The sequence below is a fragment of the Manacus vitellinus genome, unplaced genomic scaffold (genome assembly GCF_001715985.3).
Source record: "Manacus vitellinus isolate BGI_N305 unplaced genomic scaffold, ASM171598v3 scaffold_18_pilon, whole genome shotgun sequence".
Classification (NCBI taxonomy): domain Eukaryota; kingdom Metazoa; phylum Chordata; class Aves; order Passeriformes; family Pipridae; genus Manacus; species Manacus vitellinus.
The window spans coordinates 751,370-772,166 of record NW_021939324.1 but is presented as its reverse complement, the minus strand read 5'-3'; the positions used below and the strand labels follow the sequence as shown (position 1 = coordinate 772,166).

Below are 20,797 nucleotides of genomic sequence, written 5' to 3'. Positions count from 1 at the left end.
AGACATGCTTTCTTAGACTTTTTCAATAAAACAAGAGTAATTTTTTTTCTCATCTGTGATTGGAATTTAAGTAGGTAGTAATTTGAGACCAATTAATTTTTTTTTTTTAATTGGAATCACTGACAAATATCTCACTAAATTAAACACTACAAGACAAGATAGATTGCGTCCAATTTTTGTTATCTTTTTAGCACATAGAGTTACTTTGAAGAAGTTTTTAATAATGACTGTAAAATTAGCTTGGTAGTTTGAAACCTGTGAATCAAATTCATCTGTAGGTTGATGCTAGATATGATGTTGTACCGTAAAGCAGATATGCCAAAGAATGAAGTTAGTATGGCAATTGCAGCTCTTAACAATTTTTTTTTTATTATTTACTGTAACATTTTTTATGTGTGCATTATTTTGCAGGCTTGTGTAGAAAATAACATTTTAAAAAATTAAATACTCTTTTATTCTTTTAACAGGAAAAAGAGGCTATTTTTCTTCTAGATGGTAAACATATAAATGAAATTAACCTGGTATCAGGGAAGACAAGGAAGAAAATCCCTCAGCTGCAGTCATTGTTGAAAAATGTGGTTGTCTTAACAACATCAGGAAATGGTTAAGTATAATATCTCGTGTATTATAAGTTCATGCTATTTTATTTGTATTTGTAACAGTCTAGAAAGAATATCTTAAGGATTTGCCAGTTAAGTGTCAACTTTAGAACTGTGGCTAAGATGGAAGAGCAGTAATTTAAGTACTTCACAATAATATCCTTCAAAACTTCTCTCCCCCAATGAACACAGCTGCTTGGTTGGCAGGAATACTTACAACAGGAGAGCTCTTTCTTTGGAATAAAGATCGGGACTGTTTGAAAATTGTGCCAGCAATTGAAGAGTCCAGGAAAGTAGTGGCAGCAGCACAAGGTAGATTTTTTTCAATTAATCCTGTGAAAAATGGAATAGAAGGAAAGTTGTTTTCTTTTCCTTAAATCTTATTTCATGAGTAAAGCTATATTTTCCCATTGTTTTGCATGTGTATAATTTGTAAGCTAGCTCAACTTTGGCAAGTGTCTTTTTTGTCATTTGAATGCTGCAAGTATTTGTGTTTAGTAATCCCCTTTAAGTAGTAATTAATTCTCAAAAGCTGTAAGTGTATTTTTTAATCGTTAGTTTTTAGCTGTTCGGTTCCTGACTAGGTTATTAATACTTTTTAGAGCAGATGTACATCTGATGTAAACGGTATATGGATAACTTGAAGCTTGTTCTGTAAGTGGGATTTTATGGCAAATGCTAGCTGGAGAGAACAAAATAAAGGCACATATTTGCAAACTTAAGTATCAAATATTATCATGTATTAGAAATATCACTGATACCAGCTTGTAAAGTGAGGTATTGTACAAGCAATTCTGCCATTTCAGGGAAGATTAGTGGTGCAATTAGGAGCTAAAGGTAATACATAGTAGAGCAGTTACACATTTATTGCTTCTTTTCATGAAAGATGGGTTTCAAGAAAGGCAATCTCAGGAAACATCTCTGATGATTGGGTCTGGTGGGAAAGATAATTCATAACGTGCATAAAAATGGACATCCCTTCTGACATAGATGCCCAAGGTCTGCTATCACTGGTGAAGCTGGAAATGGAAGATACTTAAGGTGGCAGCTGGGATTTCTTGTGATAGACAAGAAAAGAAGTTTCCTTTCTCTATTGTTTTTCATTCTATGTCTAACAAAGGAACAGAAACTGTCATAACACGTTGTTTTGTTTGTTGTTTTTTTGGTTTTGTTTTTTTTTTCCTCCAGAGTGTTTAATGAGGTTGTACTTGTATGTATCTGGAGATGGCAGAAAGGCACTGTTAACTACTCCTACAGCATGTGTCTTTTTGTGGGAGAGCACAGAACATGAAAATACATCCTCTTATAAAAACTCTTCTTCTGGGCGTTGGACGCAAATTTTACCTGATAAATCAGTCATGTTGCCTTCTACTGAAGAAAAAGAAGTTGGATTGCATGCTGCTTTCATACAGAATGAGGTAAAAAATAATCCCTAAAGCAATAATTTAATTTCCTAATTAAATTAGAGCCAGAGAAGCTATACTGAATTTTGAGAGCAATGGCTGCCCGTTTGGTATTGTGTGTAAACTTAATAGTTCAGGTCATGTTACCTTTAATGACAACATAAGAACAGCCCTACTGGATCAGATCAGAGTTTATCTAGCCTTTTAATATTCTTGCCAGCCCTTACATTTCTGAATGACAACATTATGTTATTTAATCTGAATTGTAGTAGCTATTGATTTAATTGTATAGATAATTAAAGAGAAAATTGTGTGTAATGAGCTTTTTGTGTTCGTTTTGATTGTGTCCTTTTTTCCCACAGATACTGGGTGATTGCTGTTTATGCACTTTCATATTTTACTCTGGAGAGTGTTTGGTGCTCACATTTTTGGTTCTTCGATGGCACGAAAATACCTTTAAACATGTTAGGTAAGTTCAAAGATATCTGAAGTTACAATAGCTTCGGGATAATTTTAATTATTATTTAGAGCTGGGACTCAGAGCTGCGATTGAACACAGTTATGTCCAATTATCCTGTGGTTACAAGTTCTTACTTATGTTTACATATGTAAGTTCACAGCATACCCTCTGTCAGTTCAAAGCCCTTCTCCCCTGTCCTATTGCTACATGATCCTTGTAAAATGTAATTAATGTAACAGCATTTACTTACATATTCCATATTTCATTATTAGCTTACATCTAAATAAAACTGAGTGTATTTATCATTCTGTGTGGGTGGCTATGCATACATAAACATCTGTGCACACGTTTTACTGTCAGAATTTTTTGCATCGTGCTAATAGAATGTCTTTTTCTTGTTTTTTTTCCTCTTATTACTTATGTATCTTATATTTTCTTCTATTTCTTATACTGTGCAGCCATGAATGCCCTGAATACATCTTCCTCTTCTTTATTATGCAGATTTGTGTATTTTATTTGTTTTCTGTTCCCCTTTTCATCTCTTTTGCTTGGCTGTGAAAGAGTGGGTGTGTTTTTCTCTGGGTTGGGACCATGTATTGAAATAATTATACAACCACATAAAAATGCAATTGAGCGATTATCTTGAGGATAGATTCCTCTTCCTAAATGAGTTACACAAATCTATAAGTTTAAATGGAAATGTCCTCTGCAGGTGTCATTTGAAAAACTTGCTAAAATTTTGCCCTAAATGTGACGTGGTACTTTGATACTGACTTAGTAATGATGTCCTCCTTGATCTAATGTCCACAAAGTTTATCAGTAACATGATAATGTCTTTCAGGTAATATAGAAAATGAAATAAAGCATAACATACTCAATGTAGAAATGTGTATATATATGTAGCAACTGCAGCCTGAAGTCATGACCACATCCAGTAATGGGGCACCAACAACTTCTTCGTTCAGAGCAGCATACTATTGATTTTCAAGTTCTGAGTATTCTTGTGGATAGTGTTACAAGGTCTGAGAAAGCTGTTCCTGGCTAGAATGCAACTGCCTTAATTATGTCATGCATCTATATCTATTTGAATATATAGGTATATATCTATATATATAGCCCAAATTCCTATCCCATAAAAATAATTCTCAATGCTAGGGCATAATATTTAAACTCGTGTGAATACAAAATATTTTTTCATTTGTAAGGCGTTTGAAGAAAAAAAGGTTGGGGTTCTTTTTGTTGTTTGTGCTTTATATAGTCTTGTCTTGCATGGTTTTTTACTACAGTGAATCATCCCATTCAGCATAACCACTTGGTTTTGTTGTCTTTTTGTTGGTATCCAGTTCTTTGCCATACCAGATCCAGTGGGTACAGCAGACTTGTTCCCTTGTTGACTTGGTTCCTCAGTGTGTGTCTGTAAAGTCAAGAGGAGCTTTGCTATGTGCGTTTGCAAGAGATGGACTTCTGTTTTCAGTAGCTGTTAATCAAGCTGATCCAAAGGTATGGGTGATAGTGCATCATTTAAGCTAATACTGCAGTTTACATAAAGTGGTAGCAGAATTTAAAAACACAGTTTTAGGATGATTTGTCAGCATTCATGGAGATAGATGGGATTATATTCTCATTGATATCCATAGCTAAAATATTCTACTACAGCTTGTAATGTTTTGAATGTGGTGTTCAGTTAGAAGTCCATGTAATCTCCTCTGTCATTTCTAAGCTTCAATAATAAAGAAATTAATTTCAGTTACTGCATTATATCTGCAAAGACTCTTGGTGATTCTCAGTCAAGCCTCAGCCTAATACGTATTGGAGGTGATGTTCCCACTTCATAATGTTATTCCTTCTAACAACTCAGGTTAAATCTTAATGTACTCTTTAGTGCTAACGATGACAGAGAGTATCGACCACCTTATTTGGTGTACGAGATTGGAATGATGCAGTCTTTCAAAGCTCCAGCTGTTGATTACTAATAAGGCTACAGAAGAGTGATCTTTTATTGAGTGTTTCAGAAAAAGTTATTTTAATGAGAATATCAAATTATCTATTGAGTATATTATAGTTCTTAATTATATTTCAAATGTAGAATTAGGTATAGAATTTAATAAATACTGTAACAGTAATAAATACTAAGTGCAATGTCACTTTTGTATGTAATAACATTTCCATTACATCAAATAGGCTTTTATTTAGTAATAGACTTTGGGTTTTTTTTTTGCAATAGTGACATTTTGATACAAACATTTATGTATGTCTTTTCATTTATTTTTTCTTTCTAGGCCACTCAGGTTTTGTTTTTAAACACACTGAATTTTGTTACAGTTTCGGGTAGCCTTAAAGGTTGTAGTAGCAAGAGTAACACAGTCCCATCCAAGTTAATCAGGTCAGTATTCGATGCTGTTTCTGCTGTTGCTGTGAATTTTTTTAGTTTTGTGTTGTAGTTTGTTTGTTTGTTTTATAAATATTCTAACTTTCTGATGCAGAAATGTGACAGAGAAAAAAATATTTTTTTTACCTGTCTAATTTAGATCTTACTGGGTTGGTGATATGAGTTGGACTCCTGATAGCCTTTTCTTGGCTTGCATGTTAAAACGCGGATCTTTGATTTTATTGACGTGCATGGGTGAATTGCTGACCTTAATTGCATCTGGCTGCTCTGTAGAATTTGGACCAGCACAGTTTATTCCATTTCATCCACTAATAACATACAGGTAAAAGGGTTTGAATGTTTATATGTTTCTGTCTTACGGTCTTACCTTACTTTCTATCATATTTATTATAATTTTACATAAAAGTAATCTTTCAAATTCACTCTCTTGCTTGTCTTCTCAGTATCTGTTTCTCATTCATAGTTCTCTTTCTTGTAATGGGTTTGTCGTGATGAAAGTTGACGTTGTGACAATGTAAGTATACATCCTGTGATTCGCTTTTCGAAAAGTATTTGTATTAGTAATTAAAAATAGCATGTTTTTGTGATGTAAGAAGAAATTAAATTTACAGAAGTACTAGAAGTGCAAATTTATTTTAATCTGGTGCAATTTCCCTGCTAAGTATTTAATTTTACCTATAGAACTTGATATAAAGTTTCCATATCAGACATCATAAATAACATATTTACATGGACAGAAACTAGTTAGGTTTTAAAATGTTCTTTTGGGGTTCTTCAGATCTAAATTTTGAAATCACGCTACTGGGTGCATTAGGGAATAGAAGGATCTCTGATAACACTCTTCAGCATAAACTGAAAGTTACAAAAAGTAATTTAGCCCCAATAATTAGAGGAAACAAAATAGAATCTAAAGTTAGATTAGTTAGATTTTTTTTTTTAAATGCCATCAATTTTGGTTGACTGAAGCCAGATAGTATGTAAATGTAACATCTCATAAAGATGTTCAAAACATTATGATACCTTCTTACATTACCTGGTTGAAAAGTCAGATAATAAAATGTATTAAAATACATGAATTATCTTTATTTATTGAATATATGCAGCTACTTTTTTTTCAAATAAACACAAACAATAATTTTATACTTGGCAATAATATGTTATGAGGCTAATATTAACACAGCTTTCTGGAGCTCATTAAGGAGGGATTTCTCTGTAAGAAAAGACTAAGACCTCTTTTGAAAGTGAAGACTTGTGTGCTTGTATATTTTTCTTTCAAATATCTGAACTGATACTGAAATCCTAAGATTAATATCTTGAGGGATTTTTTGGATTTTATGTGTGACTTTCTTAGAAGTGACTTCAAGTTTCATTTTCAAGCATTTGTCATACCTAGTAAGAGGTGAATAACAATACATAATATAGAAATTTAAAGTCAAATCATGAAAAAATACAATTCTTAAAATAATAAATGGATACCAAAAGCTGTTTTTATTTTTATTTAAATTAGAAAAAGTTACTACTGCAACAAAATATTGGTATTTTACGAGCATAAATATTGTGTCCATAATGCTCACCCTGCAAAAATTTGGACACTTCTTAGGATTCTGAGAGGAGTTATTGGGATAGTGGAATACATGGCATTAGATGTTCTTAAGTTATTTCTTCTCTCTTCTGTTCATGGTTATTACATATGAGAATTGCCTCCTAATTTTTGATGTATCTTTGTTTTAGACAGCAGCACTCATTTTGTCAAGACTCTGGCCAGTCTCCTGCTTCTTCAGATTCTGAACGTGACCTTATGAGACAGAGATTCTCTGTTGCTTCACATTCGAGATTACCCTACCTCATTGTCTCTGATGGATACATGATAACAGTGCTTAGATTTCCTAACAACTTTTCACCATCAGGATTTATAAAATCCCTTTTGCTTGATTCAACCCAACAGCTTGAAAATATCCGTCAGAATTTGCAGAACTTCAAGGTAGAGTTATGAATCAGTAAGCTCTAAGTAAAAAGCTTTATCTGTATGAAAATGTGTGAATTCTAAACCAAGTACCTCAGTTTAGTTTACTGCGATATTTGCTTAAATTTATTTGAATTATAAAGTTGTTTTGAGAATAGTGTTGGTCTGCAAAACAATGAATACACAGTTTTCCTGAAATTTTGTTCCCTTCATGTCTGGATGATATTTCAGTAAAATGTAGTGAAGGGAACAGTCTTAATTGTCCTATGTTACTTTTTCCTGGTACTGCAAGAGAAATAGGAATTTCTGCTTCTATAGAGTTGGTTCAGAGCATTGACAGGCATTATGCTACTCTTACCAACTCATCCTTTCAGAATGATGCAAAAAGGATTCTGTAAATCCTATATCTTAGGCAGCTGCTGTTTTGGAGCAGTCAGCAGCAGTCCCAGTGATGCAGTGTGTATGCATCCTGGCAATTAAAGCTTGCTTAAAAGCATTTTTTGTTCATTTCTCTGTGACTTCTAAATTGAGCTAAGTTTGGGAGAAAGGAAACCACTGAAAGAAAAGGTCCTGCAGCTGTTGGCAACCATATAAGATATAATAGATATTTAGTTCAGAATTTTTGTGTTTGCTGATGGAATACAACTTCTCTTCCAATTCAGTTTCTGGTTTGAATTTTTGAAGAAGTGAGTTATCATGGTATTCATGCATAAGCTAGAATAGTGAACAAGGATTTGGGCATTTAAAGAAATATGTTACTAGTAAGAATGCAAGAAAACCTTACATACAGGGAAGCTTTTAGGGCCTCTTAGGGATGAAGCAAGCAAATTCTTTCAGTATGAAACTAAAGTTGTCTGGTGCTGAGAGAATTCTGCTTTCCTGAAGCATGGTCAAATGACAGCTTGTTTCTGTGCAAAAGATACTTGCAGACCTGTTCTCCCTTTCTGTCTGGGACTTCTGAACTGAAGCTTTTAACAGAAGTAACTTACTTCTTTGACTTATTAAGTGTCTGTCTTGCTCAAGACTGATAATATGTTTTCTGTTATTTTTATTTCTTTCAGCCTAAAGGGAGATCTCAGTGTTTAAGATCACTGTTGTCTTTAAAAGCTAGCCTTTTAAAACAAGTTCAAAACCAAAGTTCCATCTTTTCTGCCCTTCCAAAGTTCCTGGAGAAAGACACAACGGAAATGAGCGAGAAAACTGTGGATTTACTGGTACTTAATAGCATTTTTCCACTTATAATTGTGAAATTATGTAATTTTAAGGTATTCTAATTAGAAAGAATAGTGTTTTTTTTCAAATATAGACATATTTGCTCTTATTATATATATTTAAAGTAATTAATTGTTGATTAAATTTTTGTTTTCTGTATAGATGTGAGGAATACAATTATTTTTTTTCAACTGATTCTTCTTCACATGTTTCTATTTTCAAATGTTTTATTTCTTTCAGCAGTGCATTAACTTTTTGAAGAATATGTGCTGGTCTACATGTACCTCAGTTTATTGTATTTTAATAGAATTGTAGAATGTTTTCAGTTGTTAAGGGACCTTAAAGATCGTGTAGTTCCAACAGGAACATGGGCCACCTTCCCCTAGATCAAGTTGCCCAGAACCCCATCCAGCCTGGCCTTGGGCACTTCCAAGGATGAGGCACTTGTCCAGTTTCTCTGGACAAGTTCTTCCAGTGCCTCACCACCCTCAGAGTAAAGAATTTTTGTCTACTGTCTGATCTAACCTGCCCTCTTTCAGTTTAAAGCCATTCCTTCTTGTCCTCTTGTTTTACATGCCCATGTAAAAAGTCCCTCTCCATCTTTCTTGTTTTACATACTGGAGGTTACTATTAGCTTCACTTCGTAATAAAATGTAACATTACACTGTTGGATATACTGGAACTGTAGAGTATATTAATAAGAACAGTGTTATCCTTAGTAAATAAGATAGTTATAGTTATCCCCAGTTTCAGAGGGTTGTTTCATCAATTCCAAAATTTGTGTGTGTCTTTTGGAATAGTGGCCCTGTGATCGTAGTTATTGTGCAGCCTTTCCCAACTCCATTTCTGCATTTCATGTTTTTGTGTTTTAGTTTGTTCTCTGAAGCTTTAGGGCTTTTGTTGAATGGCTTTTATATCTTACAGGTATCTGGAAAAACTCTTTCTCATATTCTGAGCTTAGTGAAAGACATGGTTTCACTTTCTACTATAAAATCTACTGCTCTGTTGGCAGTGTAATTTTTTTGGTGTTGTTGTTAGGTAATTTAATTTCTGTCTGCCCAACTATTACAAATAATCACATTTAATTTGAGATCAAGATAAAACTGCTGTGAATTAAACTCACTAACATTTAAGCAAGTTAATTAAGCATAAAGATTTCATTTGAAAGGCCGACCAAATGGTTATTCCTTGCAGACTGCCCTCTCTCAATAAACTTGATTTATACTGGAGTTTTCTTTCTGTCCGATTTAGGATTATGAAGAAGAATCAGATGATGAAAAGCAGTTTTACAGTAGCTCTCCCAGCTTTCATAACCAAAGAATCCTTTCAGTTGTTGGTAAAGCTGATCAAGGCCACTTAGAATTTGCGTCAATGTTTGATACTATGCATGCAGATGATATTGAAGAGAAAGATAAATCATCGTTGAAACTATATTCCATTCAGAAAAACCTCCTTACTGCCTGGCAGATAGGGATTTCAAAAAATATGGAAGAGAAGGATACATTGCTGAATTACACAGTGAACTGCATTATCCATTTTTTCAGCATTGTTCAGTTTGTGAAATGTTCTTTCCTAAACCAGGATGCATCTTTAAACAAGTCTGTGAAGAATACTCAATGGATGCATTGTGTCCTAAAGTATTTTCAGCAGTGTTTGACTGCCTTGTACTGGCATTCAAGAGCCAGTCTAACTGGACATGTGGTAAAACTGACATTAGAAACTTTGAAACTGCTGCTTATACAGCAACAAGATCAGTTGTTCTCAAAAAACCTTTTGGCATGCTTCTGTCTTTTAAAAATGGTTTCTCACACTCTCAGTAGTGTGTGTGTACTACAGTATGAGAATTTTTTTGCATCTTCTAATGGTAATTTTCTTGTGGAACTGGACTCCCTTACTGTGCCTATTTTCTTAGTTCTTGATGACAATACTACTCAGCAATTCAGCTCACTGAAATCTCTGCTTAGAGAACCTCCTCGAGTAAACCATGATGCAAAAACAGAAAGAAGGTATGAAAAATCTTTGCATGGGGAAATAAAAATATGCAGGACAACAAGGGGACCTGGCTCACCCAGCATGGGTTTGTGAAAGGCAGATCCTTCCTGACCAACATGATCTCCTTTTTTGACCAGGAGTTCTAATGGTTGAATTCAGTGATCTTAAGGGTGTTTTCCAACCTAAATGATTCTATATGTTGGAACTAAATTTTATTAGTTACACTGTGATTGCAACATCCCTTTGTTTTTTTCTGCCTTTTACTCAATGGAAAGGCATGATAATCTGTTAAAGCACGCAGATTAAGCCTCAGACCTAAAGATGAATATAGTTAAGTTGTGGTGACTAAACTAATTACTGCAAATTAATTCAGAGATAATTGATGGGTTGACAGCTCACACCAGGTCTGGTAATGCAGCATCAATCCAGGTATTGTAACTTTGGATGCTTTAACTGCCTCTTGTACTTTCACTCCTTCCCATTTGTGAATTCTATGGAGCAAGAGCCTGCTTATATGTGATATATCAACAATGTCAATTTAGTCTGCAAAGTTTGTATTGATTATGAATGTGGTGCCTCAGAGCAATAGGAAAAAGCCCAGTCTGTGGAAGCTTACTAAACTATGAGAGTTACTTTTTCTTTGAAGATATACACATAAACTTGGAAGACACTTAAACTGAAGTGTGCTATCCAACTATTGGGAAAATGTATTATTGTCACTGGAGTATTTCTGTACTGCAGAACTCAGATGGATCCAAGTGTATTATTCATACAAGCAGGATTTTCCTTTCCAGAGACTTAGAACCAAAGAAGTATTTTAACTCATAAATTTAATTCTACTACAGTAAAACATGTTTCCTCAGTAATCTTAAAATATAATAATGTGTTCATTGCAAATGCGATTGACAAATTTCAGTTGTCTCTGAGAGGATAATCCATGTTTTTGATTAATCGTTATGGAGGAACTGACCACTATGCCTATGACTGACTCTGTATGTGTTAATTATGGAAACAATAGTACTTGGGAAGAAGATGCAGAGGTGTTGCAGTTCTTTTTCAAGTCCCTAACAATGTGTATTTGCTTGTATCATCAAGCTTATTACATATCTGATCTGGTGTATCTGTGCTGGACAACAGGGACTTGCCAGCCCTAAAAGCATGCTCTGTAGTCTTGTTTTCCTGTCTTTGCTTTTCTGTGTATACTTTAATTGTATTTTTAATCAGTCGTTATAAGCAAGATACTGATGCCTGTTTTGAGGTTTCTCTGAGATTATTTCATTTCCCCAGTGTTTAGCTAGCAAGAGGATTAATTTTGGGGGGGTTTGGGTGCTTAAAGCAGATTACTGTGTTTAGGCAAATTTGGAAGAATGAATGTTTTTTTCTCCTCATTGTAGTCAAGAAAGTAGTTGATATAATTTAATTTTCAGGTACGCAATGTAAAATACAAGGTAGTAAGAAATAGATGTAAGTAACTTTTTTAATTCTTGCTTAATTTCATAATATTGTACTTCTTGAACTACAGGTTGATTGTACTATGGCGATTATTATATAAGAAAGCAGTTTGGTATCAGGTGCAACTGAAAAGAAAAGTGAACAAGAATGTAGAAGAAGCTTCTGTTGTCTCATTGCTTATAAGTCATATACAAGCAACCCTCCAGTCTTCAAAAGTGACATTAGAACAACATCTGAAGATTAATTCTGTATCTGGTTAGTACAAATGTTAGGTAGTTGCACAGTCAACTAAATACTAGGAAAATTAGGTCCAACTTAATGACAATCAATAACTGACTACCAGATTTAAAAAAAAGTTAATAGTGGGACTTTTCTTAGAATTCTTGTCAGAATTCTGTCTTTAATACTTAATGTCCTGGTACACCTGTAGATTGTAGATAATCTTTAGAGCTTGTTGAGCAAAATAAAAAGAATACATTGACTTCAGTTTGCTTTGAGCCATGTCCTAAAGAACCTGAATGTAAGATCTGAATTCTGATCTCCTTTGAATTGTGTTGTTTCCTCTGAAGTGAATGGGCATCACAATGTGTTTATTCCATGTGATCATTGTGGGTACGACCATGTTGTGTATGCAAATGTAGTCAGCCTCAACTAAGCATCTAAATTAGTGTAACCTAAGGTAATAGACTTAATCTATTATATTTATTTTGCAGTCTATAGCTGTAGCCTAATGTCTTACACATTACTGTCCTATGTTCTATCTTCCTTTTCACTTCTACACTGCCAAGCCCAGCTTCCCATTTATGTCTCCCACCACAATACTGTTTCATCTCCATGTTCCTGATCTCTCTCCCTTAAATGACACTCCTAGATTCTCTTCCAACGTCACTCCAATACGATACATTAGCTCCTCCTGGAGAGGAGCTAATATAGCACCTGTCCTGGGAAGGGGTATTCAAAGTAATCTTTGCTCATATGCTCAAAACTTAGATTTAACTGTGAGAATAGGAATTTGCTAGAGTCTCGCATATTTTACTCTGCTTTTCATAAATCTCTAATACTGAAGTGCATGTGTGTTTGCATATGTAAAAGTAACCATGTAGAGCTTTTAATTTGTTACATATGTGACTTTTATAGGTGAGGAGCAATTCCTTTTAGGCTCCTACAGAGAATCTGTTGACACTTGGAAAAGGTCTCTTTGTGAAACCAAGGCAAAAGGTAGGGGATAAAATCTTTCTTGGGGGTAAATTGTGTAATTGCTTTACGTAGTTACTTGCGACTCCATTTACCCTTCAAAAAAAAAAAGGGTGAGAAACAAAAAGAATGCACATTTGAAATTAAGCTGGGATTTGAATAGAGACCAGTCAAAACTTAAGTCTGGTTGATATCTGAGAAAATTCTGTGCACTTCTATTTTAATATCAAAACTGTCTTGTGTTTACGATGTACTTGGTACAAAAAAGCTCTAGATATATTTGTGAGTAAGAAAGAGACAATGAAAAACAGATGAACAAAAATCAATTCCTTTAGTAGCTGTAAAATGAAAAGACTTAGTGTTTGGAAAGTGACAAAATAAAACCTGTGGCAGGAATTTTTTTAGGAGTTGATTTGAAGTGGATATACCAGTGTCTCTTTCCAGGCATCAGGAGAAAATTTTTTGTTGGTCATTATGATGAGGAATAACTCATTGAGAAAAATATTCAGAATATTGAAAGCTTGGTGGATGTCTAAGCAATTTCATTGTGGTTTAGGCATTCCTTCTTTGAAGGCTAAACTTCCTTAAGCTCTCTTGTCTTTGTCTGTGTCTTAACAGTTATGCACAGTATTATTTTGAAAACTACTGTATCTCTAGAAGTAAAAATGTTGTGGATGAGCATTAACTTACTAGTTACTTAGAGGTTGTAGAAAGATCATATCCTAAAATAGCTGCTCCTGATTTCTACTTCTTCAAGTGTATGTTTATGTAGATATGTTTCTGGAGAGGGAAGAGCTAGTATTTTCACTCACTGCATCTGATTTTGTGTTTATTGTTTCTTTTCCAACTGGACTTCTGCCCTATTTTTTTATCTTTTAATACAGGAGGAAAAAGAACATGTTTTCTTCAGACTAGATATTATCTTTCAATATTATTTTGCCACCTGTATCAGTATAACTTGTGTGAAGCTCAGGGACTCTGTGATCATTTAGTAGGAGAGATTCTAAGGCGATCACAGCTTTCAACAAGTCAGATGGAAAAATTTTCTGGTATGTTTATATTGCCTAAAAGGCTGATAAGGTATGTTGACACTGTTTGAATAACCTAGTGTCTGATTTCTATGCCATCACACACACACTTGACAGCATACTTTTCTCTTTACACTGGACTGAAGTCTGTTTTCAGTAACTTCCAAGATCTTTTTCTGATTCTCAGATGATCTTTCAGCAGCACTTGTTGGAATATGTGCTTAGACAACTTTCATTGTATAATTAATAGTGAAAGCAATATTTTAGACTCAAATCTCCTCAAGAAAAGACTTTGGATAACAAGAATAAGGGGAAAATTATGTGATTTTGTTTTGTATTCATTTAGTATTTTTTATGATACAACATGATAAAATAGTGGATTTTATTTTGGTCATCAATACTAAGTTAACAGTGAGGTGTTTTTGCAGATGATTGTAAATTTTGTTTCTATTAAGTCTGAATCTAAGTGAAATCTATATTTCCAAATTTAAACAAGTGGGGTTTTGACCCAGCACTACTCTAAGTACTAGAGGTCCATCTCCAGCCATTAAAAATCTGTTATAAAACTCTTCTAGTATTAATATAAGGTGTAATTAGTGTAAGTTCTGAAAGATTATCAAGAAATTAAATAAGTTTGCTTGCTTTAAAGAAATGTTTTATAACGTAATTAAACAATTTTAGCATTCAAATGTAAAATCATTTTCCTCATAATGCTTTAATTTTATGTGTTTTTTTAGATACCAAGTATTTTCAGCATGAACTATGGATGGTAACCAGCATTCATACTGAGACTGCCATGGCTGTGATTAGGTCCATGGCACGGTTCATGGCTGCTTATTTCACAAATCAGCTGCTCTACATCTTTCCCCCACACAGTGTTGACATCCTGCATCCACTTCACATCAAACAAGGTATTTTCTCTAAAAGCAGTTTAATTTGCTTAAATCTTGATAATTTTTTACATGTATATCAATACTGTCTGTTATGCTTTAACTTGATCATCGTTAGCTTTTCCCCGAGTACAAGACTGGCTCAGTGAGCACTTCCTCCAGCTCCCTCAGTACCCTTGGGTGGATTCCATCCAGCTCCATAGATCTGTGTGTCTCTTAAGTGGTGTAGTAGGTCACTGACCATTTTCACTTGGATTGTGGAGACTTCATTCTGCTCCCTGTTCCTGTGTTCCACCTAAGGGGGCTCAGTACCTGAGGAACAACTGGTCTTACTGTTAAAGACTCATGCAGGGAAGGCAATTAAGTGTGTCAGCCTTTTTATCATCCTTTGTCACAATTATGCCTAAAGATCTGGCTCTGACTGACTTTGATCCTCCCAAAAGTGAGAAAAAAGGAGGGCTTAACAAATAGTTGAATTGGATCTGATATGCTGTGACCCAAACTGAAAAGCCAGAAATGAGTGTTTTTTGCTTATCTAACAGTCAAGCTCTTGGAATCCAAGAGGCTTCAGACACTGTATTGTCAAAACAAGTGGGAATGCCAAATCAGTTTGTTGTTGAACTCAAGTAGTACTTGAGTTTAAGTTTAAGTCCTGCTTTTCAGCATTTTTATGAGAAGTAATATTTATCATAGTATGTGGTTTATGTGTTTTCTGCAAGAGATTCTATTTAAAGATTTCCCTTGTTAGGAAACTTGTGGATTCAGTATTAATTTTTTCCGTGGGAATGTAGATTTATTTGGAGGTATTTTAAGTACTCTACAGGTAGGTCGATATTATAACACCAGAAACTTTTTAACAGTATTAACTTATTTTGATTGATTATGTTTTCTGTAGTCTATTTGAATACATTGACTATTTTTAATGTTTCTGTACTACAGAAACTATGCAGTGGTATATATTTCTTTCTTTGTGATCTTTTAGATGTTTTAATTGGGCAGCTTTCCAGATGAAAGCTACAAAATAAGACCTTGATTTTAATACTTCCATTAGGCAAAGATCCATGTATGTGTTGAGGCAGTCTTGGTAAAATTATGTAGCACAAGCTGGGTTAGTGTGAATATCACTCTAAATAATGCCATTGTCTGAGCAGTAAACAGAAACTGTGAGAGAAGCAAATAGCTCCTTAGAATTCATGTTGATCAGCACCTCTCCAGGCGAACCAGTATGTAAAACCTTGAAAAACAATTCTAAATCTACAGAAAAAAGGAAATACTAAATTTGTATGAAACTTGTCTCTATATACTCTCCTAAAATCAAAGAACCACAGAGTGTTATGTAACATTCTTTCTCTAAAATGCATTTTAGCATTCTATCTTCTGCAGTAAAGCAATGCAGTGAGTACAAACAACATGGATACACTAGGAAAACTCTCCGAATTTCCATTTATCTTGGATGTACTCTCTGGTATATCCTATGCATATGTAGCATATTTGCAAATGGTCTAACAGTACAATTAAGTCTTTAAAGTAAGAAAAACTCATAAGTTTTGCACTTGCTTGCATATCCCACATTATTAAGCAGAAAAATAGGCTATTCTGAACTCATTATTATATCATATCATAAGCTGCATCTGTCTGCTGCAGATAAACTCCACAGTGAGGCCCTAAAAGTAAAGAGCAATTGTACACTGAAATCAATCCAAAAGCAATGTGAACAAATGAATTCACGCAGTTTCATATAAACTTTAAAACGTGTTTTTTGTTTTACAGACTTACCTCCTCGTGTTATTCCGCTGCAACACTGTTTGGTTGCCAGAGCTGTCAGGAAACAGAACCTTTCATCTGTGTGGACAGCTGAATATGCTCTTGATTTGTTCTTTATTGGTGGACTCATCCCAGAAGCTGTGTGGTTAGCACACACACTTGGGGACTGGAAACTGTCTGTTTCAATTGGTCTGGCCTACCAGCTGTATTGTCAGAACTCTGATGGATTTTCAAGGTAAATTTAAGTTTGGAATTAGTGTGTTATATTTTGTTATGAGTTATCTGGATGAAGTTCTTTGTGACATGGACATCTTTTCCTCAAAAATTCGTATTCCCAGGCTCCTGGTAGGTGTAGGACTTAATATGTTATGATTAGTCATTTTGGCTGAAATATTCATTTAAGAGACCTTTATTGCATTATGTATGGCTATTACTTTGTTATTCATGAGCAGTTTCTTGTTATACTTTCAGACTGAAAAACACGGAACATCACCTGCCTTTAGACCTATCACCAATGCAGACTTTTCAGGAGAAGTTACAGTCTTTTTTAGGGCAGCCAATAACTTCTGAAACATCAGGACATATTAAATACAAGAAGTTTACAGGTACTTAATATTAAAAATTATTGTGGTTATTTTTCATGTTATTTGATTACTGTGTTATACTCTTCCTCATCTTCTCCAATGTGCCTATTACTGTTACAGTATAGGGATTTGGGTTTTGGCTTTGATCAGTCCAGGAATGGAGTCTATACTGTCCTAATCCTGATTGGACTATATGTGGTATTAACTTGTTTGGAAGAAAACTGAAGCTTCATTAGAACAAGCTAAAAAAGCAAATGTATGAACAGTATATAAGGTGTCATCACACTTAAAATTAGCTATGTGAAGGTGTATAGTTTTGGTTTTCCTTTCTGTCATAGGGGATAGGTCTGGTGTCTCATAGCCTGGCACCTCCATGTCCCCAGGTCCAGCAGCTAGCAAGGCTGAGTGGGTTCCCAGTAGGCACATACACAAACACACATCCCATCATGAACCTTGTGCAATCCCAAAAAGCTCTTCCTCTGCATTCTGTAGTATGTCCTATCCTTCTTGACAGTAACCTCTCTCAAGCCAAGAGGTACTAAAGGGAGCCTCTCCCATTGGCTCATCTTGATAGGTTTCATAACTGGACCTTGGGGCTGATGGCTCTCCTGGGAAAAGCCTGGACAGGTGTCCATTTCTCTGAGTACATAATTTGTTGCTGTGCGTCTCTGGGCATGTGGAGATAAGCCTTTGGGCTGATTTTTCTACTCTGAGTAGATGGGTCTAGGGTACTATTCAATCTCTGTGCTACTTTGTATGTGTGTAGATGAGATTTTTATCATACAACCTAATTTAATATTTTACTGCTAAAATTCACAAAATTAGTCAAATCAACCTGTCCTTATGTACACTTTACAGAAAGTTTACTGGCAAGATCTCCATTTCTTACTCTTTTTGTGTGTTTTAAGACCACATTTCAAGTTCCTGTCAGCAGGTGGATGTTAATTAATCTTTTTCTAACATTATATACATTCTTCTTTTGTACTCATTTCCAGGGATTTTGTTTCAAATAGATGCATACACAAATATGTGCTGTATGTAACAATCTATAAGTATGATAAGGAGTTGGAAAGATTTGACAGCATTTACTTCAAGACTAGCAGGAGGAGTAGAAATGCAAGTAGAGCAGTATGATTCTCTGTGAATTTCATGAACCAGTTAATGATGTATGTTAAATGTCCTGCTGCCTCTAGGAGGTGAGGTAAAGATGTACTAATATGTAGAAGAGATCCAACAAAAGAGATCCTTGATCTTTGTGCTTACTGATAAAGGAGTTGTTTTAGTCATTATTAATAGTGTACATAGTTTATGCCTGCTTGGTAAGAATGATTTGCTAGACTTTTTTTCCAGCCAAATGCCTGGCTGAACTGTTCTCTATCTAGAAAAGCAATAGCTTCCCCGTTAATAGGGAAAATTTAAAATTAAGAATTGAATACTATTTTCAACTGTGAGAGATCTTATCATAAAGCAAGTAGGCGAAATCTATGATTGTAATAGATTAATGCAAATTCTGAGAACATAGCCTCATATCAAAATGAAGGCCCATGTATTCAGTCAATTAATTTTTTGTTTTCTGTGCTTAATATTTTATAGATCCCATTGAAGAGGAAGATGCAGATGTTCTTTATAGTTCAATACAAGAACTACTGAAAGCAGCTGTTATGGCAGATGCTGATATTCTCTCAGAGACGTTTCAGCTGTTGATGGATTCTGCCAAGGATGTCAGCAGAAAATTGTATGGTTTGGTTCCAGTTGGGCTCTATCTTCCAGCGCCACCGTTATACTGTCCTCAGCCAGCTTCCCTCAGTGAAGTAAGCATGTGTGATAGAAGTTTCTTGGGTCTTTGTTTGAATGTATTTATGAAGTGATCATGATCTTTGTTCTGGTTCCTTTCAGCTCATTTTTCTGTTTTTTTCCCATGTCCGTTCATTTACTTGACTAACACCATAGTGATAAGAAAGTAGGTGTGCCTCTGTGTTTTTTCCATGAAGGATCTATGCTGTAAAGAAGAAGGGAAATACTTTTAGGGACCAAAACAGCATTTAGGTATATGTCCTTTCTAATTTTGTGGTTTGTTTGTTTTTTCATTATTCAGGAAGATGGCAATGACAGTCTTTTAAAAATGGAGAGAGAAATTCGTCAGAAAGTGTCAGGAGTTCTTCAGCGAATTATGTTGCTCTTCCGGGCTGCTCATTGTTCTTGCCCTGCAGCACAGTGGTATATTACACAACTGAAGCAGGCAAGAAAAGTTATGCAGAAGGTAAGAATTTTACTGGGTTTTTTTAATAACTTCATATTTAATAACTTTTTAATAACATTCATATTTCATTGTAAATATTACTGACAAGCTTGCAGTTGTATTGCAGAAGCATTCAGTCTCACCTGGGCTTTGATGTCATGTTTTTTTACATGTCATCTAGTTTTACACTCCATGTTCTTTTTTTTTTTTTTTTTTTTTTTAAGGAAACCAGAACTTAAAGATATCAGGTATCTAATTCATAAAGTGTTTCCTTCTGTGTGTCTTTCTATATCTACTTGGTAAAATTCTTTTCTTCTCCATTTGAAAAGAGCAAGCAACCTTTAATTAGGAGTTATAGCTGTTAGCTGGAAGCATGTTCCAGTTCACTTAGGGCTGAATATGTAGCAGAGAAGGTAATGCTCACTTCAGGTAAAGGGGTCACCTTATTGCACAGAATTTATAGGATATCATTCTACTATTGTGCAATTTCTTTGTGCAGAAGCAAGATCGGAATATAGTGGTTAAAATTTTTTGTGTACAGTCAGGTTTTTCTTAGGTAATTTTTACACAGATACTTAAAGAAGGTTGACTTACCCACAGAAGGGAATGTGTGTGACTCAACCTCCTGCACCAGCATTAATGCAGTGATCCAGATCAGGAATGGTATGACTGACAAATAATTCCTTCTCTTTGCTCATTGCATGGTCACGTGCTTAATGCTGGCACAGGTAGGTGATCAGATGTCCCAGCTGAAACTGGAGGGAAAACTAGTCTGCCTTGGCAACAGCAACGTGGACTGTATTGGATTAATCTGGTTTCTTGATTGTGATCTTTGTTGTTCTTATACTTGGTTACTCCTGTGTTTCATGGTAATCATGAGTACTATTCAAACAAAAGCATTTTTGTGCCATAGCTCAGACTAAACATATTTCTGTAAAAGAATTTTCAGAATAGTGATTTAAAGAAAATGGAAAGCAAGCTTAAGGGAATTTACTGTTATTCTGCTAATAACTGAGAGGCTATGCATTTAGCAGTGATACATATAAAATGTCAACTGATTTTTATTTCCATTTTGATTGTTTATTTATTTCTTTATTTTTACTGTCTGTAGATTCGAATGAAAGGATCTCTTCCTTTGCTGAGTCCGTTCCCAGAGACTTTGCTTCGTTACTGCGATTTCTGCACTGTTTTGTGTGGAACTACCTCTTCTGAACCCCATCAGTTTGATGATATTACCTGTAAAATTTTAGGTCTGTATGCAATAACATAGAATAACTTAGAGCTAGAAAAAGAAAACCAGTGAAAATCTGCAGGTGCAAATAAGTTCTTATTAGCATGAAATGGTATATTGCAGTGTGTGCAGAAAGACATTCCTTTTCCAGGTTTTATGGTAGTTGTCGAAACTCTTACTCTGAAATGTGCTCTTCTGGATTTGGGGTGGGGGGAACATGTTACAGACCTGACAGGTGTGAGAGAAAATGAAGTTGGACTAAAGAGTTCTAGCTGCAGAACAATATTGAAAAATCAAGAATGAGTAATTCTTTTTTCTAAAACTACTTTTAGGGTAATGTGAATTACTTTCTTGTAGCTAAAAATTCCAAGCTATTCTATTTAACGTATTTAAATAG

The 20,797-nt window shown here is 34.7% G+C and overlaps 1 protein-coding gene across 5 annotated transcripts in view; it reads left to right on the top strand.

Annotated features, from left to right (window-relative positions):
* CPLANE1 (ciliogenesis and planar polarity effector 1) overlaps window positions 1–20,797 on the top strand; it is a 55,858-nt gene that overhangs the window by 1,083 nt on the left and 33,978 nt on the right. For 3 of the 5 annotated variants that reach the window (XM_018070430.2, XM_018070429.2, XM_018070428.2), the window contains exons 3-22: window positions 468–603; window positions 792–911; window positions 1,788–2,017; window positions 2,365–2,471; window positions 3,806–3,962; window positions 4,742–4,845; window positions 4,991–5,173; window positions 5,315–5,365; window positions 6,583–6,832; window positions 7,876–8,028; window positions 9,278–10,032; window positions 11,541–11,725; window positions 12,608–12,688; window positions 13,549–13,713; window positions 14,430–14,603; window positions 16,353–16,581; window positions 16,818–16,951; window positions 18,524–18,741; window positions 19,026–19,190; window positions 20,281–20,419. In XM_018070430.2, coding sequence (XP_017925919.1) covers window positions 468–603; window positions 792–911; window positions 1,788–2,017; window positions 2,365–2,471; window positions 3,806–3,962; window positions 4,742–4,845; window positions 4,991–5,173; window positions 5,315–5,365; window positions 6,583–6,832; window positions 7,876–8,028; window positions 9,278–10,032; window positions 11,541–11,725; window positions 12,608–12,688; window positions 13,549–13,713; window positions 14,430–14,603; window positions 16,353–16,581; window positions 16,818–16,951; window positions 18,524–18,741; window positions 19,026–19,190; window positions 20,281–20,419 — 3,736 coding nt within the window. The remainder of the gene's footprint in view (window positions 1–467; window positions 604–791; window positions 912–1,787; window positions 2,018–2,364; window positions 2,472–3,805; window positions 3,963–4,741; window positions 4,846–4,990; window positions 5,174–5,314; window positions 5,366–6,582; window positions 6,833–7,875; window positions 8,029–9,277; window positions 10,033–11,540; window positions 11,726–12,607; window positions 12,689–13,548; window positions 13,714–14,429; window positions 14,604–16,352; window positions 16,582–16,817; window positions 16,952–18,523; window positions 18,742–19,025; window positions 19,191–20,280; window positions 20,420–20,797) is intronic. The other 2 variants (XM_018070432.2, XM_018070431.2) reach the window with 1 other exon arrangement.